The sequence below is a fragment of the Phocoena sinus genome, chromosome 3 (assembly GCF_008692025.1).
Source record: "Phocoena sinus isolate mPhoSin1 chromosome 3, mPhoSin1.pri, whole genome shotgun sequence".
In the NCBI taxonomy this organism is placed as follows: Eukaryota; Metazoa; Chordata; class Mammalia; order Artiodactyla; family Phocoenidae; genus Phocoena; species Phocoena sinus.
The window spans coordinates 8,962,958-8,983,304 of NC_045765.1; the positions used below are offsets into that span (position 1 = coordinate 8,962,958).

General features: G+C 53.2%; 1 protein-coding gene across 1 annotated transcript; it reads left to right on the forward strand.

The window, feature by feature from the left end:
* Positions 1 to 113: 113 nt before the first annotated feature.
* Positions 114 to 19,009, forward strand: C3H19orf57 (chromosome 3 C19orf57 homolog). Its single transcript, XM_032627460.1, has 8 exons — positions 114 to 161; positions 1,001 to 1,052; positions 4,756 to 4,933; positions 7,546 to 7,627; positions 7,872 to 7,976; positions 15,601 to 15,689; positions 17,786 to 17,878; positions 18,294 to 19,009. The coding sequence occupies exons 2-8, from the start codon at positions 1,022 to 1,024 to the stop codon at positions 18,445 to 18,447; spliced, it is 732 nt and encodes a 243-aa protein (XP_032483351.1). The 5' UTR covers positions 114 to 161; positions 1,001 to 1,021; the 3' UTR covers positions 18,448 to 19,009.
* Positions 19,010 to 20,347: the final 1,338 nt, after the last annotated feature.

A 20,347-nucleotide genomic window follows, 5' to 3' on the forward strand; every position in this document is an offset into this window, starting at 1 on the left:
GCGCGAGCGTGCGGCGCGCTGCGGAGCGATGGGCGGTGCCGGGGGCTGCGCGGGAAAGAGGCGGAGCGTGCGCAAGTGCGAGGGACGGTGTTGGCATCGCGCGTGCGCGCGACGAGGCCTCGAAGTGTGAGGGACAGAGGTGGAGTGTTTGCGGGTGTGAGGTGAGGTGGAGGCCGACCGACGGTTGGCCACCTGCGAGCTCCGGCCTCTCCTGGCGATGCTGGTCTGGGCATTCCTCGCTTTTCGGTGGCCGGGGTAGGGTTAGGGTGGGCCTGGTCACCAGAAGCCGGGTCCACAGTGGTCAGGCCTCGGACCCCCAGCTGCCCGGCCTCCGTGAGGGCCAACTTTACCTTTTCTTATCTCAGAAAAATCTTACGCAAATTATTTAACCGAATTATCCCCCAACAGATCCAGGTAGATCTTCCCAGTTCCCATTAAGGACAGAGGGACCTCGGCAACTTCTCTGGCCCAGATTGTGTTTGGCCTGTCTGGCCCCCTAGGCTGGAAGGAATTGACCTGTGGCGGCTACTCCTGCCTCCCCAAGACCCCAGGCATCCCCCGAAGGGCTCCCCACCCCTTGAAGTGTTACCCGGTGGCCCCTCTAAAGTCCTCCGATGACCCTGAAGGGCCCCACGTGTCACCTCGAAAATCCTGCATTGTCCCTAGAAGGGTCCTAGGTAGCCCAGCTTGGAGGGAGGGGGCTTCACACAGGCTGCCCCATCTTAGAGACTAGAGGGGGGCGGCCCAGGTGCTCTCAGACCCTGGACAGAAGATGGGCAGTTCCTTCTCTGCTCTCTGCAATATGGAGGAGTTTAAATTCTTAACTCGGCCATAGCCCAAGGTAGCCATGACTCCCACCCTGTGTCCCCTTGGGGCCCAAGTGACCCCTGGGGCAGTCAGATGGGCCCAGGTGGGGGTGGGGTGGCCTCAGCCAAGGCCACTGGGTCTGTACCGAGAGACAGGACCTGCTCGTAATGATGAGCTTTGCTCTTGCTTTCAGATTTCTCTAGGGAGGGATACAATGAGTAAGAGGAAGAAGCTTCGGACCTCAGGTATTTGGACATTCAAGTTGACACCTCTGCTTGCTGCTTCTGCTTACAGGAGGAAGGTGGACTTATTGCAGAAATGCTTAGATGATCACACCAAGCTCCTTAAAATAACAGCAATGACTTCACACATGCAATGACTTAATACAAGTGTAAATCATGGAGAAGTGCTTACAGTAAAAAGGGAAAGCTTTGTGGAGCTTTCCCCAGCCTCTAGTGGGACCCCACAGACTAGGGGAGGCCCCCAGGCTTCAGGGCAGGGGTCCAGCCTCTATGCAGGCCCACACTCAGAGATGACCCATGAATAGAGTTTGATGTCCTGGTGTGTGGCCAACTGCTTCACTCTCGAGCCAAAAACCCGGGTTCATCTCTCTGTGTGATGGCAGATGACCTACTGTGTGTCTCACTTTCCTCCTATTTGTAGGGGATAAGAGCACCTACGCTTTACTTTCGAACAGTGATTCTCAACCCGTTGGGGGGAGCAGTTTGACCTCCAGAGGACATTTGCCAATGTCTAGACACATTTTTAGTTTTCACAACTGGTGTGGGGGGGGGGGCGGGGGCGGGGGGGGGGCAGTGTTGGTCCTGGCATTTAGTGGATCTAGGCCAGGGATGCTGCTCAGAATCATAGAATGTGGTGGACAGTCCCCACAACGCAGAATGACCTGGCCCCAAATGTCAATAGTATCCAAATGTCAATAGTGCCAAAGTAGAGAACTGTGCCCTAGAGCTCACATGTGGATTAGTGTTTGTAGAGCACGGAGAGTAGATCCATGGTAGGACACAAATACATGCTGCTGTTGTCACTGCCCTTTCAGATTAAGAAGAAATTTTTCATTCTGAAACAACTTTAAGCTTACAGAAAAGTTGTAAAAATAGTTCATTTCTGTTTGAATTTAAAAAAAAAAGAAAAGAAATCAGGGACAGTGGCTACCTTTGAGGGAGTTGCGCCTGGAAAAGAAACATGAGAGGAACGTCCGTGTTCCTGGCAATGTTTTGTTTCTTGATCTAGATGTGAAATACACTGTTCGTTTTATGAATTTGCAGTGAGTTGTACACCTATGCTAACTTTTCTATATTATTTGTCATTAAAAAGCTAAAGAAAAAAAAAGGAAAAAAAAAAAGTTCAGAGCTCTGTCTACCCTCCCCCAGCTTCCCCTAATGTTAACATCCCCCTCAACCATAGAATGATGGTCAACCATATAGTGTAGCATTAAAAAACAGGAAATGAACCTCAGTACACCACTTCTTCCAAACTTTTTCTTTGTGTACACAAATACAGTGTTTTCATTGGAAAATAGAATCATCACACATACTGATCTGCAACCTCTGTTTTTCAACTTCACGGTATTTCGAGACTGTCTTTACTGCTCAATATACGTAGAGAATTTCCTCATTCGAAAAGGAAAACACCCAGTGTTACATAGTATAGCTTCATTTTCCTGTCATGGGCTAAGGTAGTTTAAATTTCTTCAAAGTTGAGAAATGACCCCTTCACTTAGTGGTTAATGAACTTCGAGAGTAGCACTCATTTTTTTCCCAAGATGTGGGACAGGAAAGATACTATCAACAGATTGAAGGTGTTTTGTGCAGAGATGAGTAACAAGCTGTTTGGAGGCACAGGAATTTCTCTGACCTTCGAGCGGGAAGCTGGGGCCAGCCAGGCCCACCCACAGCAGGTCATATGGGGCCTCTCTTTGCAGTGGACTCCCCTGCTCAGTGGACCCTGGGCTGGCCCAGGACAGCTCTTTCTGTGTGTCCTGGATGGCGTGGAGAGAAAGGAAGAAGATTCTGGCAGGTGGTGAAAGGAGCCCTTTCCCTTGTGATGTCTTTGGCCTCTGGTGTTGAACACAAGGTTCTGCCTTAGTTCTTAAATTAATCCTGTGGGAACAGATCACAGGAAGGAAACGGGAGCCTCTTCACTTGTGATATTTTTGCTTTTTATTTGGTACAAATAAATGTCCATTGGATGAGCAAAGCAAGCTAGTGTTTGGACATCTTAAAGAAACTAAGTAAATGAAACTGCTGTATTTTTGCATTTTATGGCAGACCACAAGGTGGGAATGTGTTTGTGTAAGAAACATTCACTGCAGCTTTGCTCTGGGTGCAGTGCTGGCGTAGGCACCTGAGGTGGGGGGTGGGAGGCAGGGTGAAGATGAGATCAAGATGAGACTCAGTTCCTGCCCTTGACAGCTTCAAGGTCTAGTCAGGGGAAAAAGAAAGACGTTTCTCACTGAGAGAGCTGATCAAGTAACAGTGGGGTGAAGTTCTAAATGGGCACACACGAACCGTAACTGACAGACTTGGGAGAAATTACAGGAAAGCCACTGTGGTCTAGTGAAGCCCCAAAAGCTGAATGGATGCTGAGGAGGACCCTAGCATTCAATGTTGGAGAGAGGGGGCTTATTCAATGGTTTTACTTCAAGGTATGTAAGGAGCTGAGTTTGGAAAGGGTCTACGTGACTGACCTCCAAGAAAATCAGACCCGGGTCTGGTTTGTCTTTTTGTTCTCACTGCCTAGTCAGAGATGCAGTACATAGTAGGTGCTCAATAAGTGCTCAAGTATACTTAGGTGTGGAGGCTCTGGAACTGGACTGCCTGGATTCTGTTCCAGATTCCTCAGCCTCCCTGTACCTCAGCTTTCTCGTCCGTAAGATGGGCCTAACATCAGGGCCCTGCCTGAAGTTTTGTCATAGCGCACCTGAGTTCTCAGGACAGTGTCTGGCATGGAACTCAGTAGAGTCAACCCTTATTATTTGTTCATTGAATAAATGGGTCAGTTGGGGCCAGATTTTGGGGGGGTTTTACAAGCCAGCTACTATTGGCAGTTTCTGTATAAGGGGATTTCCTTCATTCAACAAATAGATGTTAATATGCACCTTTAGGCTCTAAATTGCTTTCAATGCTGGGAAAGGTATCGTAGGGATACAACAGGGACCAAGAGGCAGCAGAGAAGTCACCTCCTTAGCACTCGATGACTCTGGGTCCCAGTTTTCCCAGGATGGATATTCTGCAAGCATCACGGAAAACCAGAGTGGTACATAATTTAGTGTTGTCTGCATTTCCTGGGAGGTGATCTGGGTTTTCTTGTGCGTTTATTCAGTCATCTGCCAAGTATTTATTGAGCACCAACGGTTTATTAGATGCTCTTCGAGGTACTTGAGACCCAGCAGAGAGTGAGATAGATGAGGCCCCTCCTTGCGTGGAACAGGTTGTAGTGGAGGAGACAGAAAATGACCCAGTGCATCAGATACTTGCAGAAGTTGTGAAGTGAGTAAAACAGAGCACGGGCCCGAGAGGAGTTGCTCTGTAGAAAAGGCAAGGATGCCACTGCAGGGACATTTGAGCTGAGACCCGAAGGAGCCAGCACACACCTCTCAGCACTTCCGCAGAGAGACAGTCAGCTGGGCCAGGTTGTCTCGTGTGGTTCCGAGCCAGGCCCAGTCACCTCAGGATTGAACGTCAGTCGTGACCAGTCCATAGCTTAAAAGCCTTTGGATCCCATGGCCATGTAAGCTCCTGGGTCCCACCTGGATGAAATTCCATCTCATCTCTCACTCTCCAGGCAAGCGTCAGAGCAGGGATTTCCTGCCCTTTGCACAAGCCTGCTCATGTTGCATCAGTGGCCCAGATGTGTGTGGTGGTCGGCCGCGGCAGTGCATGCTCCCGCCATCCCCCTCCCCTTCATCTTCTTTTGTCTCTAAACCAGGAGGGGAAGGAATCCGTCCTCCAAAACTTCCAAAGAACCCAAGGTTAGGAGACTCTGACGGGGACCCCCAGAGTTCCAAGTTGGGCCATTGGCATCACCCTGAAGAGACAGAAAGCAGATCAGGACCCGCTCCCTCTGCAGAGCAGAGCAGGGAGGCACCAGGACAGGCAGCTTCCAGGTAGGTGGCTCAGAACATTCCAGCAAGCCTCTCCGCTGACAGTGGGCACAGGATGCAAAGGGGAGGGAGCCAGTCAACACGACCCATCCAGTGCCATGCATCCCCCACAGGGGCTTGGGGCCCTTGGATTGAGCTTCTCGAAGTTTTGCTCTGGTGACTCTCCTCTTCAGGGAGAAAGGTCGATATTTTAACCACGGGCAAGGAAGACCTTGAATTTTTCAAGGTCACTTAGTTATGGAATGCAGCTTGTCCTGCCTGTTGGTCAAATCCATATTTATCCCACATTTCCTCTTAATCAAGAGGGGACTGAAGGAGTGGTGGGTCTGTGAAACAATAACCCATAAGAGAGATTAACGATCTTTATGTTCCAGGCAGTATTCTAATAATAAATACTTTACACACATCAGCTCATTTAATCCTCACGGCACTGTGACATGGGTTTATATCCCCATTTGGCATATGAGGACTCTCAGGCTTCGAGAGATCAAAATGACTTTCCCAAGGCCACTGAGCTGGTACAAGGCAGGCTGGGGTTCTGGCTGCGTCTGGTTCCTTTGCTCTTTACCACAGTGGTTTCCCAGTTCCCTTATTTTTTCAGAAAATATGTAATTAAGCACGGTAGGGGAAAGGAAGAAAGATCTGGAGAACCATTCAGTCTCCATGGGGTTAAACCACTTGTAACTATAGCAGAGTAGAAAGGGTTAGCAGGAGTTAGGAGAAGGAAGGTTCCTGCTACCTGAAGTCTTCAGAGAAAGCATCATGGATTGGACTAGCACGTTTTCTGAGTGAAAAATTGAGGCATGCAGTCTGGCTGACAGAACCATTTTCTGGGGTGTGTGTCTGTCTGATCTCAGGTCTTTGCAATCTTAGGGCTAAAGGCTGTGTGTGTGATAGGAAGAGAGGGGCCCTGTATCACACCTAAGCTGTTCCCCCAGACAGACACAGTGATGTCACACTGTGCCCCTCACCCCTCGAGAGGCCATATCAGGGCTGATGGGGTCATGGCTGCTGCCCACCCTGCTGTCTGAGACCATAAGAATAATCAGAACCCACAGAAGTGGGTTCCCACTCTTTTGTTTCTGTTTTTTAAATGTTTTATTAAGAAATACCACACGGGCAGAAATATAACAGAAGAAAGCAACATAAAGCAATCAGTTTAACACATTTATGTTGAGAAATGAAACTTTGCCAGTACCCCAGAAGCCGCCCAAACAACCCATCCCAATTAAAAATTTTGAAACAGGCGGTTGCTATCAGTATCTAGAGTTATTCTGTCTCCATAACCTTCCTTGGCACGATTCAAGCCCATTAGTGTAGCTTCATGCGTTTTCCTGCTCCACTTCCAAAGTTGAAACCATGAAGTTTCAGTTCCAGATTTTGATCTTTTTTTTTACAACGTACATATCCACATTTATTTAGACATAACCATAAGTCTCACCAGTTTTTTTAAAAAGGGTTTACTTCTTTAGAGCAGTTTTAGGTTTACAGTAAAATTGAGAGGAAGGTACAGTGGTTTCCGATACACCTCCTGTCCCCACACATGCACAGCCTCCCCCATTATCACCATGACTCACCAGAACGGTACATTTTTTAACCAAGGATGAACCTACATTGACACAGTCCACGGTTTACTTTAGAGTTCATTCTGTGTGTTGTACATTCTGTGGGTTGGCACAACAGTATAATAACATATATCCCTCATTACAGTATCATAGAGAGTCTTCTTATGGCCATAAAAATCCTAACCTACTCATCTCTCCCCCCAACCCCAGGTAACCACTGATCTTTTCACTGTCTCCATAGTTTGCTCTTTCCAGAATATCATATAGTTGGAGTCACACAGTAAGTAGCCTTTTCAGATTGGCTTCTTTCACTTGGTAATATGCATTTAAGGTATCTCCATGTGTCTTCATGGCTTGAGAGCTCAATCTTTTTTTTTTTGTAAAGCAGATGGCATGATTTTATTTTTTAAAATTGTTATTGGAGTGTAGTTGATTTACGATGTTGTGTTAGTTTCAGGTGTACAGCAAAGTGAGTCAGTTATACATATACGTATATCCACTCTTTTTTAGATTCTTTTCTCACATAGGCCATTACAGAGTATTGATTAGAGGAGAGCTCATTTCTTTTTAGCGCTGAATACCGTCCCATTGTCTGGATTACCACAGTTTATTTATCCACTCACCCACTGAAGGCCATCTCAGTTGCTTCCGCATTTTGGCAGATAAGAATGCACCCGTTTTTTTAGACACTGTGTTTTTTTGTATCTACAACTTCTTTACTGTTTGCAGAGCTGGGGGCTGGAGTGTCAGTCAGTCCAAATGAGAATTCCTGTTCTTACTTCAGGAGCCAGTTCCTGGGATTATAAGAGTTTAAGTGCTGCCAGGGCAGGCAGCTTAGATTCTGGATGTGGGACTCCACACCCTTCTTGGCAGTCACATGTCCCCTGCTCCATCCCACCCTCTCTCAGCAGGTGCTCCAGGGCCTCCCTCTTAGGAGACCCTGGGCGCTACTTTGCATTTGGATTTCATTCCCCGCTGTTTGTCTTACTATGCAAGTTAACAGCATAGGAGGACTTGAGAACTTCCTCTGTTTTGTCTTTCTCCTCCCAGCTCTCCTTATGAGGAAGCAGGAGCTCCCTCCAGGCTCCTCGGGCAGCCAGAAAAAGAGCCAGTTCGCCTTCCTCCTTCCCAGGTGAGCCTGTTTTGCAGCCTGACGTATGTACAAAAGATGCTGCCTCCCTTCAGCTGGAGATCTTGTCTCTATTCCTCATCAGTAACTGCTGGTGGGAGGGTGTGCTGGGGATGGAAGGCAAGGGCCTTGAGAGTTTGAGATTGCAAGAGAGAAACTTGTTCTGGTGTCTGCTTGCTTGATTTCCGAGACGTCATTCCTCTCTCATCTTTACTGCTGTTTTGTTCTTGTTGTATCTGGTTCACAGAACTCAGTCGGGAGGTTTGTCCCCCAGTTTACAAAACCCAGGAAGACAGTGACAGGACGAGCAGAGAGGAGGGAGGAGGACCCCAGGAGTGGGGCCTTCAGCTTGGTAAGGTCCTACCATCGACCTTCCTCTTGGCCCAACCTTGGCAGCCAAGTTCAGCCTTGATTTCCTTTGGCAATGGCTAGCCCTGCATCTCTACACACACACACCCCGTTTTTAGCACTACAGATGTCTGTGGATGGCAGGTGCCATGCCAGCAACTTGCAGGCCTGTGAGAGGTACTCAGGACAGCCGTGCCTGCACTGAAGCTGTCGAGGCCAGAGCTCTCTTCCCCAAGTTGCATGAAAGTAGTGAAACTCAGAAAGGCAGTCCACATTCTATCCCTGAACCCCTATGCTTCTCAGAAGCTTTTGTGTGAGTCGGGGTGGGTGGGTCTTAACAGCAGGCTCTCTTGTCCTTGCCACCATGAGCTCCAGGGGTCATGATGTCTCTGGAACACACACACCTAAAAAAGTGAGTGGGGGCTTCCCTGGTGGCGCAGTGGTTGAGAGTCCGCCTGCCGATGCAGGGGACACAGGTTCGTGTCCCGGTCCGGGAAGATCCCGCATGCCGCGGAGCGGCTGGGCCCGTGAGCCATGGCCGCTGAGCCTGTGTGTCCGGAGCCTGTGCTCCGCAACGGGAGAGGCCACAACAGTGAGAGGCCCGCGTACCGCAAAAAAAAAAAAAAAAAAAAAAAAAGTGAGTGGTGGGCATTCCCAGCAGCTTTGTTTGTAATCGCCCCCAACCGGGAACAAGATGTCCTTGAGCTGGTGAATGGTTGAACAAATCATGGTCCATCCACATGATGGAACACAACCCAGCAATAAAAAAGGAACAAACAGGTGTGATACACATAACCACCTAGATGGATCTCCAGGGCATTATGTGGACTCAGAGGAGGTTGCAGAAACAGTATGCTCAGCCATAAAAAGGAACGAAATTGGGTCATTTGTAGAGATGTGGATGAACCTAGAGACTGTCATACAGAGTGAAGTAAGTCAGAAAGAGAAAAACAAATACCGTATATTAACGCATATATGTGCAACCTAGAAAAATGGTACAGATGAACCGGTTTGCAGGGCAGAAGCTGAGACACAGACGTAGAGAACAAACGTATGGACACCAAGGGGGAAAAGCAGCGGGAGGTGGTGGTGTGATGAATTGGGAGATTGGGATTGACATGTATATACTAATATGTATAAAATGGATAACTAATAACCTGCTGTATAAAAAAAAATAAAATACAAAAAAAAAGGAAACAATATGGCTCCAAGTGTCCATCGATGCATGAATGGGTAAACAAAATGTGGTATATCCGTATGACGGAACGGATATTTATGCATCCATGTTCACTGCAGCATTATTCACAGTAGCCAAAACGTGGGAGCACCCAAAGTAGCCATCAACAGATGAATGAACAAATAAAATATTGTATATTCACACAACGGAATGTTATTCAGCTTTAAAAAGAAATTCTTTTTTTTTTTTTGGCCGCACCGTGCAGCATGTGGGATCTTAGTTCCCCAACCAGAGATCAAACCCGTGCCCCCTGCATTGGGAGCATGGAGTCTTAATAACTGGACCACCAAGGAAGTCCCAAGGAAGGGATTCTGACACGTGCTACAACATGGATGAACCTGAAGGACATTACGCTAAGTGTAATAAGCCAGACACAAAGCAACAAATACTGTATGATCCCACTTATACAAGGTCCCTAGAGTAGGCAAATTCTACCGATTCCGCAGGAGGTAGAATGGGGGTTGCCAGGAGCTGGGGAAGTGGGGAGTTAGTGTTTCATGGGGACAGAGTTTCAGCTTGGGAAGATGAAAGAGTTCTGGAGATGGATGGTGGTGATGGTTGCCCGACCTTGTGAATGTACTTAATGCCACTGAACTATATACACTTTAAAATGATTGAAGTGGTGGGAACTTCCCTGGTGGTCCAGTGATTAAGAATCCGCCTTCCAATGCAGGGGACACGGGTTCAATCCCTGGTCAGGGAACTAAGATCCCACATGCCATGGGGCAACTAAGCCCGCACGCTACAACTACAGAGCCCGTGCCACACTGAAAGATCCCGCGTGCCGCAACTAAGACCCAATGCAGACAAATAAACACTTTTTTAAAAAAGATCATTTCCTTCAAAAAATAAATGATTAAAATGGTGAATTTTAGGTTATGTGTATTTTACCAAAATTAAAAACAAAACAGTACAGAGAGGCCCCCGTGTGCCCTCCCCGAGCATCCCCCGGTGGTAGCATGTTATGTAACTGTAGTCCATTGGCAGCACCAGGCAACTGACATTGACACTGGTGCGATCCACAGGACCTCCTTGATTTTTATATCCTTGATCTTCCCAAGAGCCTCCACGTGTCTGGTGCTGGTGGGGAGAAGGAGCTGGTAGAAAGGGGGTTCCTGGGGCTTCCCTGGTGGTCCAGTGGTTAAGACTTCGCACTTCCACTGCAGGGGGTGGGGGTTCAATCCCTGGTTGGGGAAGTTCCACGTGACGTGTGGTGTGGCCAAAAAAAAGAGGGGTTCCTGTACTTCCGGTTCCCCCTCTAGCCCCTGGCACAAAGCTCTGCCCAGCATGGGGACTGATCCCTATTTGGGTGCACCGTCATCCGTGCAGCTTCTGAGACTTTGTACAGGGGCAGTAATGAGTAGAAAAATCCTCAGAGCTGTTGATTATTGAAGGCCCAAGGCTGAGTCTTTTTCTCTCCACAGGAAACGCTGCCAGAACCCAGTGCCCAGCAGGCCAGAAGCCAGCCTCGAGAGGAGTCCCCAGGGCTTGCCCTCCAGGAGACCAGGGACCCAGGAGACCAGACCCAGGCAGACGGCGCCTGCCCCGAGCCCAGCGGCCAAAACCCTGTGACACCTGTGCCTGGCGATGGGGATCCTCAGCCCTTGGCCTCCAGCATTGCCTCTCTGGAGTGGGGGACAGTGCCCTCGGCCTCAGAGAGGGCCAGCCAGGACCACCTGTCAAAGCATGGGACCAACGTGCCAGATGGTGGAAGCACGGAGGAGGGTTGGGTTCCAGGTGATCATGGCCAGAAAGGGCACCTGCCAGGCAGTGATGCTGAAGAGGAGCCAGACCAAGGAGCCCCTCAGGAGGGAGGTGTCCGAGGGGAAGCAGGAGCTGAGCTGCCTGAGGAGCGCCAGGAGGAAGAAGATGGCATCCTGGGCCCAGAGCCCAGATCTGCAGCCCAGGGCCCTCCTGGGCCTCTGCAGATGCCCAGCTGGACTGGCGGGGGAGCAGAGGGGAGCTATAGCAGCCCAAGGTGCTCCCGCCTTGGGGCTGTTGTCATCGCAGGTGTGAGCACAGACACCACGGAGCCAGAACAGAGGGCTCTGGGGGTGGCTGGGCCAGACGGGACAGTCAACGCCAGGGTGACTGCCTCTCCCAGTGGGAAGGCTCCTGATGGAGGCCACAGCAGGGCCCTGCTTGGGTGCATGCCTCTCAATGGGGAGACCACAGGAGGCAGAGAGAAGGCAAGGCGGGAAGACAAGCCCCCTGATGATGTCCCGGGGGGCCTTGCAGCCTCCCCGGCTCCGGCTCACGAGATCCAAGAGCCCACAATAGGTGCTGGGGATTCCAGCCCTTTAGCCTTGAAAATGGGTCCAGGTGTGGGTCAGACACAGCTACCAGGCCCAGATCAAGAAGGGCTGGGAGGTATGTGCTTGCTGCCTTTGCTATCGCAACCTGTGGCTAAAAAGGCAGCTGAGTTAGGGAGCCATAGCCACAAACAAGACCTCAAGGGGCGCAGTTTGTCCCTCGGAGCCTGTGCTCCACCAGTGTACAGAGAAGCAGTGGACGGCCCTCCCCAGGATGCTGGGGCACGTCAGGGCAGCCCAGATGCCCACACAAGCCCAGCAGGCCAGCCTGAGCACCCTGCTGACTCTTCAGAGCAGGCTGTCTGGGAGGGGTCCTCAGCCATGGAACTCTACTTCCTGCCGGACAGCCAGACGCAGGATGCCCTGGAAGCCCCTGGTTTTGAAGCCCCACCTGAACAGGTAAGAGCTTCCTTGAGTTACAGCGAGATGTCCTAGTACAGGTGCCAAATGGCCACAAGCCCTCCCAAACCACCCGGTAGTGGGGGAAAGGTGGGCACGTGGCCATCTGTTTGTACAGCAGATGAGTCCAGGGGTCTGAGTCACAGCTTCAGCGGGTGTGGAGTCTGTGATATTCTGGAGAGGATAGACCTGCCTTTCTATGAGGGGCCCATCTGTGTGAGAGCTGAAGAGCCCCGGGATGTGACACACATGTATTTTGTCAGCCCAGGGAGAGCCCCTGGTGCACCTGCCCCCTCCACCCTTCAGTGCCCTGCTCTGGCCGGAGGTTTCCGAGGGATGTATGGAGGGTGACAGACCAGATGGGGTGACCTAAAGAAGCCAGTGACCTCAAACCTGGGCCTGCGGGCAGGGACTTCATTCCCCCACTGGAAAGAACCTTTGCCCATCTTTAGGGTCATTTGGGGGCCCAGATACAATTCTTTTTCAGACACATACATGGAATTTCATTTGTCTGCTGGAATTTTAGGGGCTTTGCGTCCTTCAGGGATCTGCCTGCTGAGCCTATGCTGGCCGTTGGCGGTCACCTGTCAGGGCAGGTGGCAGTCCCTGCTTTGGCCCCGCCCCCTCAGGAAGCGCCACATCTCTGGCTGCTGGCGCACTTGAGCCTGAGCTAAGTGCTTTGCAGCCTCACCCGGATAGTTGGGTGGTTCTCTTTCCACACACTGGGTGTGGCTGAGAGGCTGAAGAAGGTTGGGCACCTGCCCCAGATGAGGCAGCCAGGAGGGGAGGAGCCTGGGTCTGTGCCCAGGTTGGCCTGATTCTGCAGCTGTGCCTCAACTGTTCCGTCCTGGAGCGAACGCAGAGCCCATGTCGCTTCACAAACATGGCCTCCGTTTCTTTGGCTGTCCCTGTTTTAAAACTTCATTTTATTGGTTGTTTGAAAATGTTTTTAAGATGTGAGAGTCCGCTCTATGCCAGGAGTGAACAGATCAGGCATGGTCCCTGCCCCCATGAGGTTTTCAGTAGCACCGTTCCCACCTGCCTCTCCCGGAGTGAGCATTTTGTACCCTGTCATTTCGGCACTTAAAAGAATCTTATCATATGACACAGCCCCCAAACAAGCAAAGGACGTCATCTGGTGCCCAGCCGAAGAAAGCCAGCTGTTCCCATTGCAGAGGGGGGTGCGACTGGGTTGAGCTAATGTGGGTCTCAGGCGCTGCCTTCCCAAGGGATGGCCAGGGGTCATTTGTGACACAGGCCTACCCGGTGACTTTGCAGACCCAGCCCTCCCTGCCACGGCCCCAATTCCTTGTACCACCCATCGCACATTGCTGTGATCACCAGATGAGCAAGAGCACAGAAATCGAGTCACACCGCGGTTTGGTCATAGCGTTTAAACATGGTCGCCGGGAGGGGTGGGCGCTCAGGTGCTGGGCAGAGCTGAAACTTTACAACTAAAGCTGCATCCCTTGAAAAATGCTAAACCCCTCTCTTGGAAAGAAGAGCTAAGTCATCCCCAGTCTCTGGTTTCTTGGGCTGTGGCTGAGGGATAAGGCTGGGGAAGCAGTTGGGACCTTGGGTGGCGCCCAGAGGGCAAAGGAGCAAGCCCTCCCAGACCTGCCACCAGTGAGTGCACTCTGAAATCACCGAGGAGCTGGCAGCACCAGTGCGGGGGACCTAGCAGCAGCTGGGGTGGACAGCCCTGCTGGGAGAGGAGGCACTGCCCTGACAAGGCTGTGGGCGCCCAGGCACGTTTTGTTTTGACACTGGGCGTTCCTGAACAAGTCGGGGCAACCCAGGCACAGGTTCCCACGGGAAGGTGCGGGCAGGCCCTGTGGGCAGGGACACGTGGGAACAGCGCGCAGGTGGACCGAGAGAGCAGCCCTTGACCTCACTGTGGCACAGCTGTGAACACCGCTTCAGAGGAGGGGCCCTGGGGTCTCACAGCAGTGACAGACTGGCTTCAAACCCAGCTGCCCTCACAGGAACACTTGGTGTTTTCTTCTCATTGCGGCTCCCTGGGGACGTGGTGCTCACCCCAGGGCCGGTGGAACCCTCCTCTGCCCACAAACAGTGTCATTTAAAACACTGACTCCCAGGCCCCTCTCACAGCCCACAGGGGTGGTCCCCACACATTCAATACAAGCACCGCCTTTGTCATGACATTTACACAACCCTGGTGGGAGCCGTGGTACCTGTTGGGAAAGAGACTATCCCTCATGACCAAGAATGGTGCCGTGAATTGGGTGAATCTGTGGCATCAAATTGTATTTTTTTTTTTAATTTATTTTTGGCCGCTTTGGGTCTTTGTTGCAGTGCGCGGGCTTTCTCTAGTTGCGGCGAGGGTGGGCTACTCTTTGTTGCGGCGCACAGGCTTCTCATTGCAGTGGCTTCTCTTGTTGCGGAGCACAGGCTCTAGGCACGCAGGCTTCAGTAGTTGTGGCACGTGGGCTCAGTAGTCGTGGCACGCTTGCTCTAGAGCACAGCCTCAGTAGTTATGGCGCACGGGCTTAGTTGCTCCACGGCATGTGGGATCTTCCCAGACCAGGGCTCGAACCTGTGTCCCTGCATTGGCAGGCGGATTCTTAACCAACTGTGCCACCAGGGAAGCCCTCAAATTGTATTTTAAGTCACAGATTTGCCTCCGTGAAAGTCAGCCAGGTGCACGGGAGAAACTATCGCCTAGAGCAGGCTTCCCAACCTCGGCACTACTGGTGTTGGGGGCTGGATCACCATTCTGTGCGCAGCAGGGGCTTGAGCAGTGTCCCTCGCCTCCACCCCCAGGTGCCAGGAGCGCCCTCTCCCCCGGGCATGACAACCAAAAGTGGTTTCGGACACTTAAGTGTCTTGGAGGCGGAGTCATCCCCACGCGAGAGCCGCCGGGCTGCAGCCAGTTCCTCACGTCTGTTCATTTGGATTCAGGGACCCTTTGCAGGTCGAGCGCAAGCCCTTCACCCCATCCGCCACCCCAGGACTTTAGTGTCCTCAGAAAAGGCCCAACAGCCCTGGGCCGGCCGCTCCACTTGAGCCTCTTTGCCTCTTTTCAGAAGGACGTATGTCACCTCCACGACTGAGCCTGACATTTTCCATGAAAATTAAACCACCGTTGACATTTAGAAATTTAAGCTTCTCAGGGTTATCTGGCTTTCTCCCCTATTAATTATGAATTTTCCCTTCAAAATACATTTGCAAAATCTCTTCCTGACATGAAACTTGTGGCCTATCTAGCCGACCTCTTTCCCTCCATGCCAGATGCCCACCTCGCCACAGTTGCCACCACTCAGGGTCTTCTCTGTACCCTTCTAGATACTGCAGGACAAGGTGGAGACAGCACCACTCCTCAGTTGTCAGGGACAGAGAACGTGTGGATGAAGCCGCCCACCAGTACAAATCAGCCTGTCGAAAGGCGCAGGTCCGGGACGGGACCCCAGGGTCAGGCCCAGTATTGCCCTTCTGCTTTCTTTCCAAAGAGGGAGGGTGAGAGCAGCCCGGGCTGGTGGCCCGTAGGTCTGGCCATCGTGGCATCTGTCCCCCACACCACTTTTCCTCTGCAGGAGTCCAGCCTCGGTGTTCCTGGCATGGCAGAGGAGAAGCCAGACCTCCCCTGCCTGACTTTTCCTTCCCTATGCAGGGCTCACCCAGCTGGGCCGTTCACACGTGTGCATGCTCTGTCTTTCCAGTTGTCTCCTGCAGGGAGCGGGCTGGACCCTTGCTGGCCTGGCACCAGCCCACGTGCCGATGGAGGCTCCCTTGCTGAGGCCCAGCCAAGGTAGGCAGGGTGGGAGGCCACCCCAGAACGCTTTCCTTGACAGGAGTCCTCCTTTTGTCCCTGGGAGGGGAGAGAGTGGCTGCTTTCCTGGCACTGGAGCCCCCATGCTCTCCCTCCCCCCAGCCCTTTGAGCTCCCATTTTGTGGATGGGAGTGTCGGAGGTCGCCCTGGCTCTGCCTTGAGGGGCCTCACTTTCCTCGGTCCAGTAAGGTTGCTAAGCCCCGACTTTCAAACCACCCATGTCCCCTGCTCCCCGCGAGTGGAGAACTCGTCAGCACTCTGCACCCAGCCAGCATCTCTCCCAGGAACCCCTGGGATGATGCCCCCAGCTCTGTGGTTGTTTTAATGCACATTGTGTGTTTTTCTGGAGAGAAGGTCCAGAGCTTTCCCTGAATCTCCATGGAGGGGGAGTGGACCCAGACAGGGCCAAGAACCATTGGCCCACAGGGGCCATCCCCTCTCTGGCACCCTCGGGCCCTCCAGAGTCTCCGACCTGCCCCATCTTATTTCCTGCTTGATTTTATTCCCCAAGGCAGCCCACCTTCTTTCCCTCCTGCAGGCACCAGGTGTGCTTTTCCTCCAGCTTATTGAGTGTGTGTATGTGTGTGTGTGTGTGTGTGTGTGTGTGTGTGTTGGGGGAGTCCTCTCCCCCCACCCCAGAGCCTCTCACAGTCCATCACCTTTCCTGTCTCCCAGCCTTGCTGGTGGCTAGCACTGAGCGACAGTCCTCTCCCGTTACCTTGAACCTGAACTGGCCTCTCTGCAGAGTGGCGGCTTATTGATTATTTATGGCCAAGCTTCTGTTTCTGTCTGGCAAGTGTGGAGGAGGGTTAGGGAGTCTGTCTCTTTCCTCTTTCTCCTCCCCCTCAGGGGAGAGGGAGGCCATGCTCCCACCTTCTGCCCTTACACACATCTGTAAATAGTACCTGTTGTACCACTTGTTGCCCCACCCCCTGCGCCCCCCTCCACACACACATACACACACACACACACACACACACACACACACACACACACGCACGCACGCCCTGCACAGGGACCAGAGGCAGTTTAGTCAAAGTGGCCCCACTATTGTTTGAGCAAAGAGGAGGGAGATTCCTGGGTGAATCTCCGGCGGCCTCCATGGATGGCTGGAAGCCCCCAGGTGGGTCCCAGGGTCTGGTTCTGTGACCCATGGCTGAGGGAGAAAAGGCAAGAGACTGAGGCCCGGACTGGCCAGTCGTCTCAAGGTGACCGAGGCAGGTGGAGCAGAACCAGGGTTCCCATAGTGACAACCCAGGAGATGCTGCCAAGCTGGGCAACCCCCTGCCCACCACAGGCTGCACCCGTTAGATACGGTGGTACAGAGGCACATCCACCCCTTCCATAGACACTGACGCCCGCCAGTGCCGCCTCTTCCAGGAACTGCTCTGGGCACTGGGGAGGCTGCGTGGGACAAAACATGAAGCTTCTACCTATTGGGGGTCAGAGCAGGGGTGAGCGAGAGACAGACAAATTAGGTGGTCAGATGGCAGAATGTTGGGGAGAAAAAGCAGGGCAGGGGTTAAAATTTTAACCTGTGGTGATGGAGAGGGCTCCCTCCTCCCACCTTCTCCACCCCCCCCACCCCCACCCCCCGCAAGGAGGAGACATTTAGGAAAGAACATTCCAGAGCCCTAAGAAATGCTCAGGGAATGGCCAGGAATTCAGTGTGGCTGGAGCAGGGAGGAGCGGAGACGGGAGGGAGGGGCTGGGGCCTGGAGGTGCGCAGATGATGCAGGGCTTTGGGGAGGGGCTTTAGGCCTGCTTTCCATTGCCACGCCCTCCCCTGCCCCCCAGGCCACAGCGGGGACAGGCTGTAGGGGCAGGAGCTGGGGGTCGGGGAGGCTGTGGCAGCTGTCGGACAAGGGCCATGGTGGTGGGGGAAGTGGCTGGATTCGGTGTGATTTCAGCAGTAGAGCCGGCTGGGTCGGCCATCAGGGCTGTGCCCAGGGTGGCCTCATGACTGTCAAAGGCATTCATCTCTGGAGAAGACAGCTCGCAAAGCCCTCCAGGGCAGAGTCTGGTGGAGCTGTCCAGTGAGGTCAGGCCTCTTGCCCTCTCTCCCTTCCCACCAGGACCCGAATGGGGATCAAGACCTGCGAAGCCACCAGGATGGAGGATGCAACAGACACCGTGCGAGGCCTCGTCATCGAGCTCTCCAACCTGAAGTAAGGGCTGGGCTCGGATCCACGGATCCACAAGTCCCCAGGATGGGTGGAGGGGATGGGGCCGCGGGAGGTTGGTGGAGGGCCCAGTACAGCAGCGATCCTGGGGTGTCAGTGTGGGCCCGGAATCCCCAGCGAGGGGCCTCTGGGAAGCTCCACCGTTCCTGGGCCCCAGCCGGTTGTGTCATAAACCCGTCCTTCGCAGAGTTGTTAGGTTCTGAAGAGAGGCTAGAAGGGTCACAGCCTGCCCTGCTGCAGGCAGATTCTGATTATGTACATGTGCATGCCTGTGTGTGTGTGACCTGTGAGTACACATGAGGGTGTGAGCCTGTGTGAGCAGGCTGGTGTGTGCCCGAGTGTGAGGCATGGTCCCACTCTGCCGCGAGGTGGAGCACAGCTCAGACCCTTTCCCACACAGCCGGCTGATCATGAGCGCCCACCGGGACCTGGAGGCCTTCAAGCGCCTCAACTACTACCAGAAAGCAAAGGCGGCAGGGAAGGCCCCTGCAGCCTACACACCAAAGGGGGCTGGGAATCTCCCTCGAGGGGAGCAGTCCTGGAGGGACTCGTAGGTGTGTGTGCTCGTACAAGCTCACGGGCCCCCAGAAGTGCCTGATGTTCCTGCCAGACAGCTGGAAACAATCCCTCAGTAGACTCCGGAAAGCCTGCTGGCCCCTGTGTGCCCCCTGTTATTTTGTTACCATCAGAGATGCTCCAGCAAGTCCTGGTGGGCTCCAGAAACCTCCCCTCAGCTGACCTGGAAGTCAACTTCCTATGGGAAACAGAAAAGGCCCTGCCTTCCTCAGCAGCCTTCCTCAGCACTCAGCAGCCTCCCTCGGGGGTCGCGTGGGGGAGGGAACCTGCTCCTCCCGGTGGCAGAGGCCTGGAAGCTGGAGGCAGAGAGGGGGGCTGGGGCTCCAGGAAGCTGTGGTGGCCCCCCCCCCACAGAGCTGCCCAGATGTTTATCTGGGTTTGCAAATTTCAGCTCCTTAGCCGAGGTTATGGAAGGTTCAGAATTTGTTTCTTTCCTGGAAGAGAAAAGGGCTAGCTTTGTTGGTTGTACCCTTGTTTTTTCTCCGGCTTTCCATTTTCTTTCTTTTGGGAAGCCCATTAATAGATGATTCCCTAGCCAGACCTCAGACCTCCTGACCTGTTGTTTGGGGTTTGAGGCATTTTCAGTTCCTTGATATCTTGCCCGCAAACCTCCCTAACCATCTCTTTCTCCTTTGACTTCTACTTTTCGTCTTCCCTGGGAAGACAAGTTCGGCTACTGTTGGATTCAGGGGTCCCGCACGCAGTACTGAGCGTGTCGGACTCAGGAGCAGGTGGCTGTGTGCACGAATTCAAGCACACAGAGTGTCTTGACCGATTGTCCAGCTGGAGTTTGCGAGTCTGTATCCAGTGCTGAGATGGCTTCGCCTGTCCTCCGTGGGACAAGCTGCTTGGAGGCCTTGGCCTGGAAGGAGGCAACCCTGGGGGAATGTTCCTGCTGCAGACACAGCTACTGCCTGGAGGGTGCTGAGGGCAGGCATTGCACACCCCACCCCACCAAACCATGCCACAGCCGCAGTGATGTCACACTGTCATAAGCAGTCCAGGGTGCTGCTGTCAAACCCATTTTGCAGAAGACGTGCTTCTATTAAATAGGTCACCACGACATGGGCCACACCCAATACTTTGTTTCTCTGCCTGTGGCTCCTGCACCCTAACTCCTACAGCCAAGGCAGGGCCCCCTCCCACAGCCTTTTTATACCCTGGGATACCCCATTTGCGAGGGAGCAGGGTGGGTCAGGGTCCCCCAACCCTTCTGCCTGCTGGCTGTGCAGCTACTTCCTTGAACGCTCCAGGACGTGCCCAATCGCCCAGTTCCCTGTGTCTCAAACCCCAGCGGCTCTGGCTTATACAATTAGCATTTGCAGGCACCTGGGGGTGGCTGGGGGACCGTGTCCACTGACTCAATCTGAAACTCTTGGGGCTGGTAAAGAGGCCTCCTCTGTGTCTTTCTCCTCCTTCCCTCTCGTCTTCAAGCCTGGGCAGCAGGCTGTCTTCAAGGGCCGTCTCCCATCCCCGGCTCACCCCAGCCCTCCTCCTGGGTGGCCTCAGGTCCCAGTTCAAGTGGAAGTCCAAATCCTGCCCCCACTCAACCCTGGGAGACCTTGTCAGCTGGGTCGGTGGAGACCGGGCCCTCGGGCCAAGCCCTCAGATTGGGGGAGGGATGTGGACAGGCACTTGTCATCTGCTGCCCCCGGGGGGCTGGGGGAACAAGATGTAGGGGTGCAGGAGGCAGACGGGATGGGGATCCCCCCAAGCACAGCTCCCCAGGAGGACCAGATCATACTTTCTGGGTGGGGATGGATGTCCACCCCACACCCACTCCTGCCTAAGCACAGCCAGATCGCCTCCGTGGTGCCCGCTACCCATGGCCTCGCCTGGCCCAGCCCCCTCTGGATATACTCCCATTCCTTGCAGCTC

Coding starts and splice junctions, on each gene's coding strand:
- C3H19orf57 (XM_032627460.1), top strand. CDS start 1,022: ATGAGTAAGAGGAAGAAGCTTCGGACCTCAG. Junction 4,934..7,545: donor CCAGGACAGGCAGCTTCCAG/GTAGGTGGCTCA, acceptor TTCTCCTCCCAG/CTCTCCTTATGAGGAAGCAG. Junction 7,628..7,871: donor TTCGCCTTCCTCCTTCCCAG/GTGAGCCTGTTT, acceptor TCTGGTTCACAG/AACTCAGTCGGGAGGTTTGT.